General features: G+C 34.9%; 1 protein-coding gene across 1 annotated transcript; it reads right to left on the bottom strand.

Moving 5' to 3' along the window:
• Positions 1-9,625: 9,625 nt before the first annotated feature.
• On the bottom strand, positions 9,626-15,789 carry LOC126701914 (uncharacterized). The gene is made up of 7 exons (XM_050400357.1): positions 15,439-15,789; positions 14,361-14,769; positions 14,035-14,191; positions 13,742-13,786; positions 11,499-11,664; positions 10,938-11,308; positions 9,626-10,263 (listed from the first exon to the last, which is right to left on the bottom strand). Exons 1-7 carry the CDS (start codon positions 15,733-15,735, stop codon positions 9,945-9,947), a joined length of 1,764 nt encoding a protein of 587 aa, XP_050256314.1. The 5' UTR covers positions 15,736-15,789; the 3' UTR covers positions 9,626-9,944.
• Between the last annotated feature and the right edge of the window lie 506 nt (positions 15,790-16,295).

Here is a 16,295-nt window from a genome sequence, read left to right as displayed (position 1 = left end):
CGTGCAACCATTAGCTTCACGGAAAATGTTGTACACCTAGACGGTCTAGTTGCGCTCCATAAGGTTCCTGCACTCACATAATAGTGGGTTAATAACTGGTGAGATATCTTTATTATTAGTTAACTAGAAAAGAACTGTCATAGAGTCTATTTCAAGATGAATAAATCTGAAACCCAAGTTCCATGCTAGAAGGAGGCGTGGCAAACTGCACCTAGCTCAGCGATATTATTGGAAGTAATACCCATATGTAGTGAAAAACCTGATATCCAATCTCCTGAGCTATTGCGCAACAATCCGCTTGCACCAACTAAACCAGGATTACCTAATAAGCTGCTATCTGTGTTTAGCTCTTTCATATTGCTGAAAGATCTCAGCAAATATATATATATATATATATAGCAAAAAGATATGCATAATTTTCTTTGAGTGGCTGGTGGTGTGCGAATAAAAGGCCGAAAACTGTGAATACGGGAGAAGTGTATTACAACAACAATGTTTGATTTTTTATTTTTTTATTTTTTTATTCGAGGTTTTTTATATACAACTTTGCAATGAAAGTTGTATACAATTTTACTACAATGGTTGTGGAGTATGGACCTAGAGTATGCCAGTTCCACCAAGTGACTCTGGTAGCTTTTACAGAGACAAGAAGGTGTTCCAAGGATGGTAGAAATCTTGTGAAATTGGGTTCCTATGAGGTAAGTGAATATATAGCCCATTTTATTCAACATTTATATCATAATTAGGGGTGTCCATGCAAACCGAAGACCCGCCGAAACCAACCCGTCATGGTCGGGTTGACACCTCCGACGGGTTAGTGACGAGTCTCAAACCGTCAGAACCCGACTTCGATGGGTCAAGTGGCGGGTTTCGTCCTCTAGGAACCGAGCCACCCGACCGCCTGACAAAATTCAAAGAACCCAGAAAATCACCAAGATCCGGTGACGATCTAGCGTTTCTCAGCTCTGATCCGGCCACGTTTGGGCTTCCTTCACTCAGATCAGCTCAAATCGGGCCAAGATCTAGTCTTTTCCTTACTCAGATATGCTTAATTCCGACAAATCTAACCCAGATCTACTCAAACTCGGCCAAAACCCCGGTAAGCCCGACACCAACTCGGCCAAGTTTTCATAGATCCAGAGGAATCTTTCCCAACTCTCGTTAGAACCGACCAGATCTGACAAAATCTGGCCAGATTTCAGCCAAAAACCGACGAATTGGAAAACCCGAAACCGATCGATTCACACCCGAAAACCGATACGACCCGACTCGGTTGATTTGAAACTTTCGGCGGGTCGGTTGCGGATCGAAATCTTCCCCAATCGATAATGTCGGGTCGAGTCCGGGTTGGGCACAAACCCGAGGACACCCCTAATCATAACCTTGTGCTTGTTTTCACTCTTAGATATTGTTAATGTTATAATCTCTATTTATTTTTAGAATAATTCCATATGCATACATGAATAAAATAAAATTAAAAATTTGGACAATTTTTAATTTTTGAATCTTTATTTTAGAGATATGTTATTACTTGATATGATTGAATTGATTGTCTAGTGGCATTTCTATTTATTATTTCAAGTAGAATCTTTGTAATAAATTCTTGAAATAAAAAAGGTATTTTTGGGTAAGTGTTTTTGGCAATGTAATTTTTGGGGTTATGTAGTTTAATTTTTGAAGCCTAAGGGATGGGTTTTATGTTTACCAATATATATCAAGGTTGCCTATAACTATAGCACTATAACAATTTATTGGAACATAAATTATTTTAAAATTTTCTTTATAAACCAAAGGGTCAAAGTGTTGGTTGCATCAAGCACCATGGTCCAGCCCACATAAGGCTACAGCTTCTTAATGGGCTTGTCCAAAGTTAGCCAACAACTAGCACTGTGCATGACAAGAATTCTAGTTAAAGTAGTGTTAGGAATCCATGTGTTCCTAAGATTCACGTGGGGTGGTAGACTTGCTTATAAAAGTAAGGATTAGTGTGCCACATAAGTGAGATAGTAACAACAAGGGTGTGTCGCATAAGAAGAAAAAGGTGTCGCGCATGAGAGTTAAGAGAGCAGCCAAGAGAGAGCCGCTTAGAGAAAAAGAAGACAACCAAGAGAGAGCTATACGTGGAGAAGAAAATAGAAAGGAGAGAGTAAAGTATTGCCGCATTTGAGAGAAACAATTAGTATGTATGAGAGCAAAGAAAAACAAGAGAGATTTTTTCTTTAGCCGTGAGACATACACAAGAATTATTGTAATTGATTTGATAATAGTGAAATTATTCAGAGTTTGTTCTGTGGTTTTTCTCTTCAAAGAGAAAGGGTTTTTTCACGTAAATTTTGTGTTCTTGTGAGTGATTATTATTTTGGATTGTTAATATTGTTGATAATATTATTTGGATACCAACAAGTGGTATCAGAGCTAAGGTTAGAGTCGAAGCGATGGCCGGAGAAGAAGGCAAGGTTTCAAGAATTGAGAAGTTTGATGGAACAAACTTCGGGTATTGGAGGATGTAAATAGAAGATTATCTTTATGGGAAGAAATTGCATCTGCCTCTTTTGGGGATAAAATCTGATACTATGAAAGATGAAGAATGGAATCTTCTTGATAGATAGGTACTAGGAGTTATTTGATTAACTCTGTCAAGATTAGTTGCACACAATGTTGTGAAGGAAAAAACTACAGTGGATCTGATAAAAGCTTTGTCTAGCGTGTATAAAAGTCATCGGCTAACAATAAGGTGTATCTGATGAAGAAGTTGTTCAATCTAAAGAAGGCATAAGTGTCAAAACCCAAATCGATGGAACATGGATTTAAATGCATGACTAACTTGCTGATCTTGTATAACTCAATAAACGTAATTAATTCCAAAATTAATTTAAACTCCAAATAAACAATGCTCTTAATAAACCTTTTACAATATCTAAACCACAATTTATAAATAATCTCCAAATACTGTAAAATCTTAAGCGAAATAAAAATAACTAAAAATCTTTTAAGGCTTCAAGTATTATTGACATCGCCTAAAAACTCTCATGCTCTACCTTGCACCTTACGAAGTGATCCAAAGATTCTGTTTCCCAACTAAACTTTAATCTGAAAATTGCAATTGATGAGGTGAGCCACACATTTAGTAAGCAATTATATACAATACACAACAAAATAGAGTCAAGCAAAGTACAAGTATTTTGATTTCACAAACTCATTCAATGATATGAAATATAATTTCTTTTCAAAACATATAATGAACCACTTAATACATATGTAATCAAATCTTAAAATTATTCGAAAACACATGCAAATAATTGAGCAGAGTACAGTGTCACATATACATATATCACATATTTTTATATACAATCCTGTGAGCAGAAACCAACATCTAACCCCTACTAGTGAGGGATCAACACTTATTCTCACATACAACCCTGTGAGTGGGCTTACACATATATCTGATCAATTCTAAAAACACTTATTTTGAGTCACATATCACAAAAGCAAAATTTATACAAAATAAAATAATTTTCTTAATATTAACAATTATTCCAAATATAGAGGCATGTCAAATATCACAATATCGAATTGAAACATGAATCAAAGGATGCTTGACTCTCTTAAGGAATAATTAGGAACTGAGGAGTTTATGTAAGTATTTTACAATTCTTGAATAAGTCAGAAAACTCAATTTGCAAAAAGAAACGTTTTAAATACCATTTGGAAAATAGGAATATGAATTTGAAATCACTTGGTTCTAAACAAATTTAAAGATCAAGAACCTTTTTAGAACACTTACTTTGTAACACAATTATTTTCTGAAAATAGTTTAGTTTAAAAATCATCTTTTAAATGAGATTTGGACGTTCAAAACATTATTTACAATTTGAAGTTTCTATTTAAAACATTACTTAAAAGTCGAAGTTTCTCTTTTAATGATATAAAAATACTTTTGATAAACTTTAGAAAATGTATGCTTAAAAGCATAACTTTTGAAAACCTTTGGCTTCTAGGAACCTAATGAACAAAACTTGTGCATATTAAGCACAATTACTTACCTCTCTTGCTAATATATCTAAACACAGCTGAATACTTTAATTTTCTGTAAGCTCTAAACAAAAGAATGCTTTAATCAGTAAGCATGAAATTTAATCGTTAGAAACATTTTCTTTCCTACTGTCCTACAAAAAATCAGGTATGAAAACTACTTTCATATATACCATTGAATTAAGCAATTTAATATTCCTTATCAAAGTCCCACTGCAACAATATTTCCCCAAAACTAATCTGTACCACTAGAGTTCAAACAAATTTCTATAATCGTTAGAAACCTTTTCTTTCCTACTGTCCTACAAAAAATCAAGTATGAAAACTACTTTCGTATGTGCCATTGAATTAAGCAATTTAATATTCCTTATCAAAGTCCCACTGCAACAATATTTCCCCAAAACTAATCTATACCGCTAGAGTTCAAACAAATTTCTATAACCACAATTGATATCCTAGGCCACCATGAAATACTCTGTAAGATCCAAATATGTATATAGCATCCATAGAAAAATATCTACCAGTAGGACTTAGCAACCTATAGCACATATTGACTAAAATTTTTGAAACTTGAAACAATATTATAGATTACAATAAGGGTCAAGAATTCCGCACTACTCCAAAGTTGCGTTAACTCCAAGAACAAAACTTCTAAAGGCTTGTCATCTATTCATGCGTTCATATGGAGTAATCATGCAAACCTTTTTAATTCTTTCTCTAATAGGGAGAAATCATACCTTGAACAATTTGGTTGCCTCTTCAATTGTATTTCTTCTAAACTCCAAAGAAAAATACACCTCTTAGCCTCCTTATTTAATGCATCAGAGATGTGGACTTGGTGGGTTAGGGGGCTGGAGTTACTAACAAAAAGTACTTATAGCCCATCAATTATATATAAAAGAAAAATGTAATAACCTCGAATTGAGGTTTATTTGTTTAGATAAGCCAGAATTCCAAAGGATCCTAATAACTCTTAAACTTCTAATCCAAATAGGTTTTAATTCTTTAATCCTTTTCCTTAACTGATAAGGAGACCAAAAGTTTTATATGAACAATCCCACAAAGTAACAATCCACGTTACATCTTCCTCTTTTTATTTATTTATTTATTATTTTAATCGCCGCACTAAATTGTATGCACTAAAACTTTAATTTTCTCACCTATTTTGTAGCACCACAAAATTATCTACTCTCATCTTACTATGCACACAAATATAGTACCTTAACTCTATAATAATAATGACAATGACAGTGATGATCATAAAATAAAAAAATCAAGGTATTACAATAAGGCACTCTTGTAGTACAGCATCTGAATGAGTTCAATACGATCACAAATCAATTATACTCAGTGGAAATTGATTTGATGATGAGGTTCGTGCATTGATTCTTTTGGCTTCTTTACCAAACTGTTGGGAAGCCATGAGAATGGCAGTGGCTAGTGAGTAATTCTGCAGGGAAAAGTAAACTCAAATATGATGATATTCGAGATTTGATTTTAGGTGAAGAGGTTCGTAGGAGAGATGCGAATATAGACAATGCACAAGATCAAACTTTTGTCACGAAAAACAAGAGCAAAGGTAGAAGCAAAGGACCTAATGATTGAAAATTCAATGGTAGGTCACAATCAAGAGATAGTTCTCAATTTAAGGAAACTAGATAATGCTTCTATTATGGGAAAAAGGGCCACATAAGAAGAGATTGTTGGCATTGGAATAAAGAACAAACTAAAGGAAAAGATGAAAAGAATGATAGTAAGAAAAATACTACAACTACTATGATCGTTGAGGATGTTGTGGTGCTCTCTGTTGAAAAGCAAAAGTGTGAGCATGTTGCTAATAATGATGTTGAATGGATTGTTGATTCTGCAGTCTCCCACCATGCTATCCCTATGAAGGAGTTGTTTACCATGTACAAAATAAGATACTTTGGTACACTGAAGATGGGTGATTCCAGTTACTCAAAAATTGTGGGAATCGGTGATGTGTGCATCAAAACCAATGTTGGTAGCACCATAAGGTTGAAGGATGTAGGACATGTTCCAGATTTAAGGATGAATGTGTTTTCTACATTGGCTATGGATCGAGCGGGTTATTGTGACTACCTTGGTAATTGAAGATGGAAATTTATTAAGGGGTCATTGGTTGTTGTAAGGGGACATGCTTGTTGTGGTATGTATAGGACTCATGTGAAGACTTGTAAGAAGAAGTTCAATGAGATTAAAAATTTTGAGAAGACTCCAAAGATGAGAGAGTTGAGATTGATGGTGATGATCTCAAGAGGGTGAAATTCTCATTGCCTAATAGTGCTTTAGAAGAGGAAGTAATAGGTGATGAAGAATATGAAGATGCTAAGGCTACATGGGATGACAATGAAGTGAAAGACCTTAGAGGTCTTGAGCAAGGGGAGAAATATCCTCCACTAGAGATTGTTGAACCTCGTGAGAAGAGAACTACTGGAGAACATCGAATTGTAAGCTTCAAGAATAATTGGGCTTCTGATGAGGGGGAGCCAAGGGTTTGGATTAAGGAAATCCAAGATGAGATTATTTCTTTGAGAATGAAAGGTATTGATATTGATGAAGTGTTTTCAGTGTTGGTGAAGATAATGAAGAAGGTCAAGCCTGGTGTTTGCTTGACTAGCATGTGTTTGAATTAAAGAGTTGGATTGAAAATGTCCCCTCATCGGTAGGCTGGAAAGGGAGATTGTTAGGTGCATCAAGCACCATGGTCCAGCCCACATAAGAGTAAAGCTTCTTAATGAGCTTGTCCAAAGTTAGCCAACAACTAGCCACGTGCATGACAAGAATTCTAGTTAAAGTAGTGTTAGGAATCCATATGTTCCTAGGATTCATGTGGGGCGGCAAACTTACTTATAAAAGCAAGGGTTAGTGTGCCGCATAAGCAAGATAGCAACAACGAGGGTGTGTTGCATAAGAAGAAAAAGGTGCCAAACAAGAGAATTGAGAGAGCAGCCAAGTGGGAGCCGCTTAGAGAAAAAGAAGATAGCCAAGAGAGAGTTGTACATGGAGAAGAAAATAGAAATGAGAGAACAAAGTGTTGCTGCCTTTGAGAGAAATAATTAGTATGTGTGAGAGTAAAGAAAAATAAGAGAGATTTTTTATTTAGCCGTGAGATATACACAATAATTATTGTAATTGATTTGATAATAGTGAAATTATTCAGAGTTTGTCCTGTGGTTTTTCCCTTCAAAGAGAAATGATTTTCCACGTAAATTTTGTATTCTTGTGTGTGATTGTTATTTCGGATTGTTAATATTGTTAATAATATTATTTGGGACCCAACACAAAGAAATAACAAAAACTAAAAATTTGTTTTATTTATCTGATAAAGAATAATTTATATAATTATAGAACAAAGTTTAGCTACAAAACCAATTGTAGCCTAAAGTTACAAACTGCTCTAATAAATTGACATGTGTAAAAAATAGTATATGTATTGCACATGATTACTTAAGTAAACCTAACCCAACTAACCCTAGTTAACTACACCACCTATTAAAAAAAAATCAAAAAATAAAAACTAAAAACCTAAACTAACAAAGCGTATAATCTCTCTCTCTTTCTCTTTCATCAAAGAAACCTAGCTCCTACTGGTCTCAAACTCTCCTGTCTCCACCGCTGGCCAGTCAACTACCCTCAAAAGTCAAATCTGAAGCTTCTGATCTGATCAGATCAGATGGCTGTTCAGTTCTACCTCTAAGTGGCCATTATTTTTTTGCTAGAATTCCAACAACACTTTTTGTGTATACTGGATGTTTCTCAATTACTGCTTCCACGAAAGAAGTGCATTCCTTAAAGATTGCAATTCAAGTTTTAAATCCATACACTAATTCCCAACTCTACCTTTGAGTCTACTACACAAACAAAACCATAGTATAGCAGCACTGGGAGGATTTGAGGTGGGCTTGTGATGGAGACAGAGGAGGATTTGAGGTAGGCCAGCAATAGAGATAGAGGAGAATTTGAGGTGGTGGGCCAGCGGTGGAGACAGGAGAGTTTGAGATCAGTAGGAGCTAGGTTTCTTCAATGAAAGAGAAAAAGAGAGAGATTATATGCTTTGTTAGTTTAGGTTTTTAGTTTTTATTTTTTTAATAGGTGGTGTAGTTAACTAGGGTTAGTTAGGTTAGGTTTACTTAAGTAATCATGTGCAATACACATACTATTTTTTACATATGTCAATTTATTAGAGTAGTTTGTAATGTTAAACTACAATTGGTTTTGTAGCTAAATTTTGTCCATAATTATAGCTATATTTATATGATTGCTCAACTAACGTGTTCTAGAGTTTCCAAACAGAGATGTCATGGATAAAAATCTCCATCCGCTATGTAACTATTGAATTATAATAAAGAATATCTTTATTGTCCATTTTTATACACTTCCAAATATTAATTGAAAGGATATATACTTTGCATGAAATTGGACTAGTGTATTTAAATTTGGTACACCCTATGGGGGCTCAAGGCGGTGCATGGGTAGCGGATTTGTAAAGAGGAGGCTACAAGGTTCGCAGATCATGATGGTGATGCATGCATGAGGATTTAAGTGGTGGCACATGGAAGGTTCAACAGTGTAAGTGTGTAGAATTTGGAAATTTTGATTTGATGGTGTATGTGATTTTTCTTTGGGTTTGTTTTTGTGTTTGTCCGAATGAGGTGAGGTCTATTTGTGTAATTTTGGAGAGTGGGCTTTGAGAGTTTGCGCTATGTGAATTTTTTATGGAAGCAAGCAAATATGTGTTCATTGTTGTGCGAGACTCTAAATGGGTCCCGATTTTAACAACCTTGCACCTCACCCTTCTACATTGCCCCACACTGCATGCATCCAACTCAAGTGAGCATCAGGTCACCGCTACAGCTACTACACAAAATCTGGTAGGTGAGTCTCTAAGTCTCAAAAGCAGGAACTGTCTACAGCTGATTGGGCCGAACAAATGGTTGATATGCGTAGAACAATGGCATTCTTACAAAACGAGACCTGGAAAGAGAAGATCAAGAACTCATCATACTCGAACTATCATGGTTGTATCACTCGGATCTATTCCAACCTGTAATATATCTAGTTGCCTAGCGGCAAAATAACTTTTAAATTACTTTTTCTCAAATGTATTTTTATTAAATTACTATGTAGCATAAGTGTCTGTTATTGAGTAAACATCAAATCTGATTAATTAGACCTTGTCCTCATACATGTTTTTACCTATGTCCTTGTAGAAATTATATTCATTACACCTTAATGCCCTTATATAATGTATATGAATATAATTGTCAAGAGTTTTATAATTCAACTGACACCTAATATTTTTAATGGAGACATTCCAAGTTCAAATCACACTCTCCGCCAACTATTTAAAATATATATATGACTACAATCGGCATTTGAATTTTACTTAGAATACTCAGCTTTTTCTACTTTCCTTATGACATGTGAGCTGTTTCAAAGTATTAATTAAGTGACCAAATCCATTATTTTCTATCAAATTAAGCTTTTGGAATTAGTGATAATTTATCACTAAGTTCTCAAGCCATTTTTCAAACCAACCGAGGCTTAGATTGTAGACAAAAACATATGCTGGAACACAAAAAGAAAGTTGCACTTCAGTATCTCCAAAAAATAGTAACGATCATGAGTCATACAGTAATGCTTGACTCAGAGGCAGGTGTGACATAGTATCTAATGTGGTTACCAGAACATCAAAATATCACGCTCACAGCCAAACTCATTCCACTTTAGAACCATTCCATTTCCCCAAACCATCCCTAAAGCAATGTTTTGCTAAGCTGTGCCAAAACGGACCACTAAAAAGTTCTTCCACTTAAGAAGATCGTTACAAAAATTCAGTGCACAAGCAAAATGATGGGTTTCTTCTATACAACAACATGATGGAAGATTTAAGTCATCTTGTGCAATCCAATGTTGAGATCAGAAGATATGGAAACGAGAAGTGGCACAGAGTGGAGCCATACAGCTTTGAAGACACGTTTCTGATGGGCTTTTATTGATTGGGAAGGCTTTCTAGAATTATACCTGATATCAAAGACGTGAATCATGGGGTCTGCTGAACCAGATGTTATGTAGAAACCATCAGGAGACCAGGCCTGATTTATCAGCGCCGACTGAGATTCACTGCTTTCTTGCCTCCACCCAAAAGCATGGATTTCTGTCTGTCTCAATCTGATATCAAACAATCGGAGCTGCCTCTCAGGAGCTCTGCATATAAGACATGTTAACGTTAAACTTTTAACAAGCAAAACTACATTTCTGACTAAAAAAAATTTTAGAATCTGAATGTGATTTTAGCCCTTCCTGAAATTTGATGTGCTTTCTATTTCAAAGCTACAACTCCTTTATAAAAGCCCATGTATAATCACCAAGAAGTGTTTATGGTCACATACCATGAGCAATAGGACAGGCAATTGCCACTATAGTCAATATTTTCTGTTTCAAACCATCATATCATATAACTCCTTAATATTTATAATCGTAAAACTATACTCAAATTTCTAGGGAACTGATTCACATTATACATCCGAACCAAACAGAGTCCAAGTTGCACACCTCAGCAGCAAGCCAGAATTACCACTAGATGCAATTCAAGAGAGGTTTGAAGATCAAACTAATATTAGAAGTTCAATACCATTATTTCATCTCTTCTGTTAGTTTGCATTTCCGGTATGCAACTAAAGAAAATTGATACTATCTTTTAACATAAGACCTCAAATTTTCCTAGATAAAAAGTTGTTGATCAACATAGCATTTTCCAATTTTCTTTCAACTATAAAATAACAAGTATTAGATCTTGTAGATTTCTCGGAGCACTAATGAAGCAGTGTATTAAAACATTGACAGCATCAAGAAAATACTGGTCAAGAAATGTTTCTTACGCTGTTTGAACCATGAATAAATTGAAATCACATGGATTTGGTAGTACACTCATGCATTTACATTCAATTTGATGCCTGTAATCTGCTCTTCCAACCAGTGTATCAAACCCAATAATTCGCTTGTCTGCCCCAGCAGACAATACAATTGGCTTTTTCTGCATTCCAGCAACTCCCATAACAGCAGACGAATGCAAATTCCTGTGCAATGCCTTTGGTTTCCATGAGTCCTCCCCATCTTTCTCACTCCAAAGTATAACAGCATGGTCACTGCCTCCAGTGACAAAACAGACATCTTCCCAAGGCATGAATGTGATGCCGTTAATAATACCCTTAAAATGAGGCTTTTCCTCTAAGAAATTTACACGAGCTCTCTGTCAATACACAAATATGCAAAATCAAAGTGAGAAAAGAAACAGACTTTACAATGAAAGTTGAATGTTTATTTACAAATGGTTGTGGACATAGAGCATGCCAGTTCTACAAGTGTCTGTATTTAAATGTTAGTTAAATGTAAGCACTGGTATATTTATTGCAATTATAAATTTCAAGTGCAACTCTTACCCCTTGTGTCTTATTGAGATTAAGAACTGATATCTGAGAATCTCCACCATCAGCACTGTATACAGAAAATAGGCTGTTTCCATGTGGGTGCCAGGCTATATCTTCAGGCCATCTCCTCTGCTTAGGGGACAAACACTCAGTCGAGCTAAGTAGAGAGGCAATGGACCTGCAATTCAAGACAAAGAATATAAGGGCCAAGACACCAGCTGAGAAACTTCACATCACAAAATTTAGACACTAGAAACTGAAACTGGATATAATTGATACAAAAGGAAAATTTTATATAATTCTAACATTTCTTAAAGGCGTACAGAATGGGGGACCATTCTCACGGACATCCAATATATTTGATGAGCATTTCTTTTTTGTGGACTAAATATCCAATTTCCTACTTTGTCCTTACAAAGCTCTTATTCTGGTCATGGTGGGAGACTAAACATATATGAAATAACCAGGGTATTTTTGCCTTGTATCATTAATAGGAGTACAGCTCCATATCCTATCATCAGAAAGATAAGAACATCTATAAGTATAATCCATCTAACAAGATACCTTTAGCATCATGTATCACCTTTTCTATCTTGCAGCATACTGAATGGTGGGAGACAACCTTGTATTAAATTTGGTTAAAAGTAGTTGCTGCTTTGTCTGAATCTCAGCATACTCTACACACTGGCTTCTTCCCCACATATGATCTCAATATTATGCACCAATTTAAGAAATAGTTGGAACGTGATGAAGTAACCAAAAGAGAAGAAAGTTTTAGAAGTGTTGATAACTTTTTCTTTGTTGCAAGGCAACTAGAGAGGATTAAAAATATATCATATCAGCATATCTTTATACTTTACATATTACATAACCTGCTGCCAACAGGAAGAAAGTGTGAAAATTTTAATTACCTATCACCTCTTCTACACAAGTAACACGAGATATTCTTAACTGAAACTCGCAATCACAGGTAACGACAAACTAAAAAGATGAATATTAAGAACATGATAGTAAAAAGGTTAACTTTCCAAAAGAGAATGTGTCTAAGGAGGCATAATGCTCAATGTTTAGTGACAACAAATATTATCATACTTTAATTGTTTATCTTCCTTAATGAACCCACAAATAGCATCCACACACATTCTCCAAACTCATTGAATGTTTTAGTCCAAACCTTTGCCAGCCAAGACCCTTCCCCTCTCTTCCAATCCTCCCAAATGGTGAGTAAATGGGCTAGGAAGTAAAAGCAACTCTTTCAGGAGTCTCTGTTTTCCTCTCCTGATAATCAAGGCTAGAGCAACATATGGCACAAATTACATAATGTTCACTTTCTAGATTTTCATACCAAAGAAAAGAATAAACTCCAAACAGAAATGCCACTCTTCTTCTATTGGGAAGTCACACACACACCCAGTGGGTCTTGAACCCACATCCTCATCCCCCACCTTGCTCTTACAAAGGGAGGAAGCATCATTTGAGCTAAAGCTCATTGGCCACTCTTCACACCACCTTAACCAGTAATTACCCTAACTTATACTAGGAACACAAAAAGAAACACCACGGCCTGCTCTTGGATGTGATATACACTTTTATCTCTAAAATTGAATCATAAAATAATGAAGTAAACCTAGCAAGTGATCATCAACCAAATCTAACTCCTAACTTCCAAGTTCCAAGTTCCCGCAAATATTTTGGTAACCTAAACTACACATTTTTAAGAACTCCAAACGCTAATGTATCTGCTCCAATCAACTATCACCTAATATATACTAGGAAATATTTGCAGAAGTTTTTCTCCACACACCACTAACCTTGAAAAAATTCCAGAAATTCTCCCACCCAATGACAAAAAAGCTCACTCAAAAGCTCTCTGATTTTAAAAGAGACTTTCAGCAAGGACACAAAGAGTGTCTGCTTCACATATCCTCTACACAAGCAGTCTCATTGCTATTAAACATTAGATGCTTATAATGAAAAAGAAATCTGCAGTTACAAATAAATTAAGTCCTAGATAATGTCAAGTTATGGTAATGATTAGACCACCTAAGTCACCTTCCTATTGCATCCACATGCTCCACCAAATTTCAATCATCATAATAAAAATGTTCACGTCCTGTAGGTTGCATTATGAATAAATAAAAGCAATGCTGCATAACATTACGTGGTAAAATAATAACTTTTCAATGCTATCAATCAACAACTGACATAAGATACCAGTGAAGATAAATGAATACAGACAAAGATTTAAGACTTACCCCCTAGACTGAACTTGCCATAAATTGACCAATCCATCCAAAGCACTGCAAGTATTTCAAAAACTCCCACGAATTAGATTCTGTAGAAACTTATGAGAAAGATAAATTTCATTAATACCAAAAAAGAAAAGGCACACCTTGTAATAATAGAATAAAGGATAGCTAATGCAGGGGGTGGGGGTGTTGATATTTTACTATTATTGCAAAATTTCAATCATACCATGAAAGTTCAATTTTTTAGCCAATGACGACATATATTTATTTTCACGTATATATACTAACTCAATAATTACCTAGTCACGAAAAGTTGATCATTCACTGGACACAAAGCAAGACTTCTCAACTTTCGCTTGTGTTGACTGGAGATGTGAGTGCTTGCATGGCAGCGGACTATGCATGGTGAAGAACGGCTACTTATTGATGTAATCAAATCTTTGTGTTCTTTCTGTTCTGAAATACAAAAGAAAAACTTAATGACTCCTAATTGCAAAGAAAGGGGATCTTGGATTGGAGGAACTGGGCAATATGTTATGCAAAAAAGTTGCAAACATGTAATTGTAGGCACGCACAATCACACGATGTAAAAATAATGTAACGCTATGCAACAAGTGAATCTCACCAAACTTTCTTTTTGTTCCTTTATCTTGAATTTTAACTTCTTCTTCGGGCTCAGTAGAAACTCTAGAAGGTTTGTCCCCTTTAACTCTCATAGCACTATAAGATTGAGTGGAAACTGATGGACCAGATTGAGTACTAGAACCATTTGAAGGTTTTGCACCAAACTTTGCAGAGTTTATATGTTGGGAAACTTTTGGATTCACAGAAGGAATCAGAAGTTCTGGTTTAGATTGAGGCTGGTGTCTAGATGAATCTTCACTTATATGAATAGGACTAGTTGATCTGCGCTCCACCTTCAAATTTTTCGTTCCATTCTCGGCAGTCCCTTTAGATGACAAACCATTACTCTGGGTTCGAAGCCGAGCCAATTTAGATTTTGAATCATGCAACCTCTTCTCTGATTCCTCAAGCTGCATACTTTTTCAAAGAAATGGTCAGCTCCTTGAGAAGGTTTCAGAATTGCAAGCAATAAAAGAGTTTGTCTTCACAACATTTACAAAGGAATACTGAAACTCCCACAATTGCTGAAACTCAAATGGCACTGATATACAACGCATGGGGATGATTGAAATCACTCCGTCAACCACTAATCATGAACTCAATCAAGTATCTACAAAATCCAACATCCACAGTCGTTCTTTCTTTCTGGTTTTTCAGCAGACTTACTATTTTAAAAAGCTCAAGTACAAAAATTGTGAGTTCTTCCAACTTGAAAGATAAAATTTATCATCATTTTAAAATTATATACATGATAAAATATAAAAAAAATAAAATAAAATAAAGGATCTTGCTATATATATGTTGAATCTAGCTGGAGAAAAATGTTAAAGAAGCAAAACCCATTTCGTAAAAAACGATTCAAAGTTCAAAACCAAGAAGCAAATTAAACAATAGAAGCTTACGGAATATCAAAACTAGAACTTTTATTAGTGCAGTATCATAGCCAAATCAATGAGAAAACATTCACATAAACCCCAAATATCATTAGGAAATGAAAATGAAAATTGGGATTGAAAGAATGAATGGTATTAATATTTTTATTATTAAAAAAATAAAAAAAAATAAAAAAAAGACAGAACCTGGGATTTGTAATAAGCGATACGCTGTTTATTAGTTAGGACTTCTTTGGTACGATGTTCGATCAGAGCCACCAATGCCTCTTCTTGCTCTTCTCTGCTAACACAGTTGTCGCTATTGTTGTTGTCGTTCTTGTCGTCGTCGTCCATGTTGTTTGATTTTGTTGTTGTTGTTGTTGTTGTTGATGATGATGAAACTAGTTTTTGCTGTTGCTGTTGCTGTTGTTGTTGTCGTACTTCATTCGCATCGTTGGTCTCAACTTTGGGTTTCTTCAGAGCCAGATAAGGAGGCGCGCTCATTTCTAAATTGTAAATTTGGGTACTAGAACTCTATTCTATTTACTATTTCTATTCTCTTTCTCTCTCTATTTCTTTTCTTTCTATGTGACGTTTCTAATTCCTACACCTAAAAAATTAAATAACTTTTCTGCGTTTTTTTGATTTTTTGTTTTTTTTTTGGAGAAGATCTTTTTTATTGTTTCTAGGTGGGAGCACAAGAAGCACAGAACAGAACAGTAGTTTATTTTTTATTTTTGAGAAGAATATTTTTTTTTTTTAAGAAGAAGAAGTTGAATGTAGGCATTGGATATCAAAATGTGAATAATTATTAATGCTCATTAATATTTTAAGTATGGATTCAGATTTTCCAGATTTTTTAAGGTACTCTACCAAATAAATTTTCTTAAATCTTAACCATTCTTTAATAATTTAATGGTCTGCATTTTGTCATATTAACATTTCACTAATAATAATATTAATTGTTTTGTTTGCAACATTATTTTAAGAGGACTGTTAGTGGAATGTTGACATGGTAAAATTTAGACTCTTAAATCATAAAAGAGTGCTTAGAATTTAAAAAT

Source organism: Quercus robur, chromosome 10, assembly GCF_932294415.1.
Source record: "Quercus robur chromosome 10, dhQueRobu3.1, whole genome shotgun sequence".
In the NCBI taxonomy this organism is placed as follows: domain Eukaryota; kingdom Viridiplantae; phylum Streptophyta; class Magnoliopsida; order Fagales; family Fagaceae; genus Quercus; species Quercus robur.
This window is presented reverse-complemented; position numbering and strand designations above follow the sequence as displayed.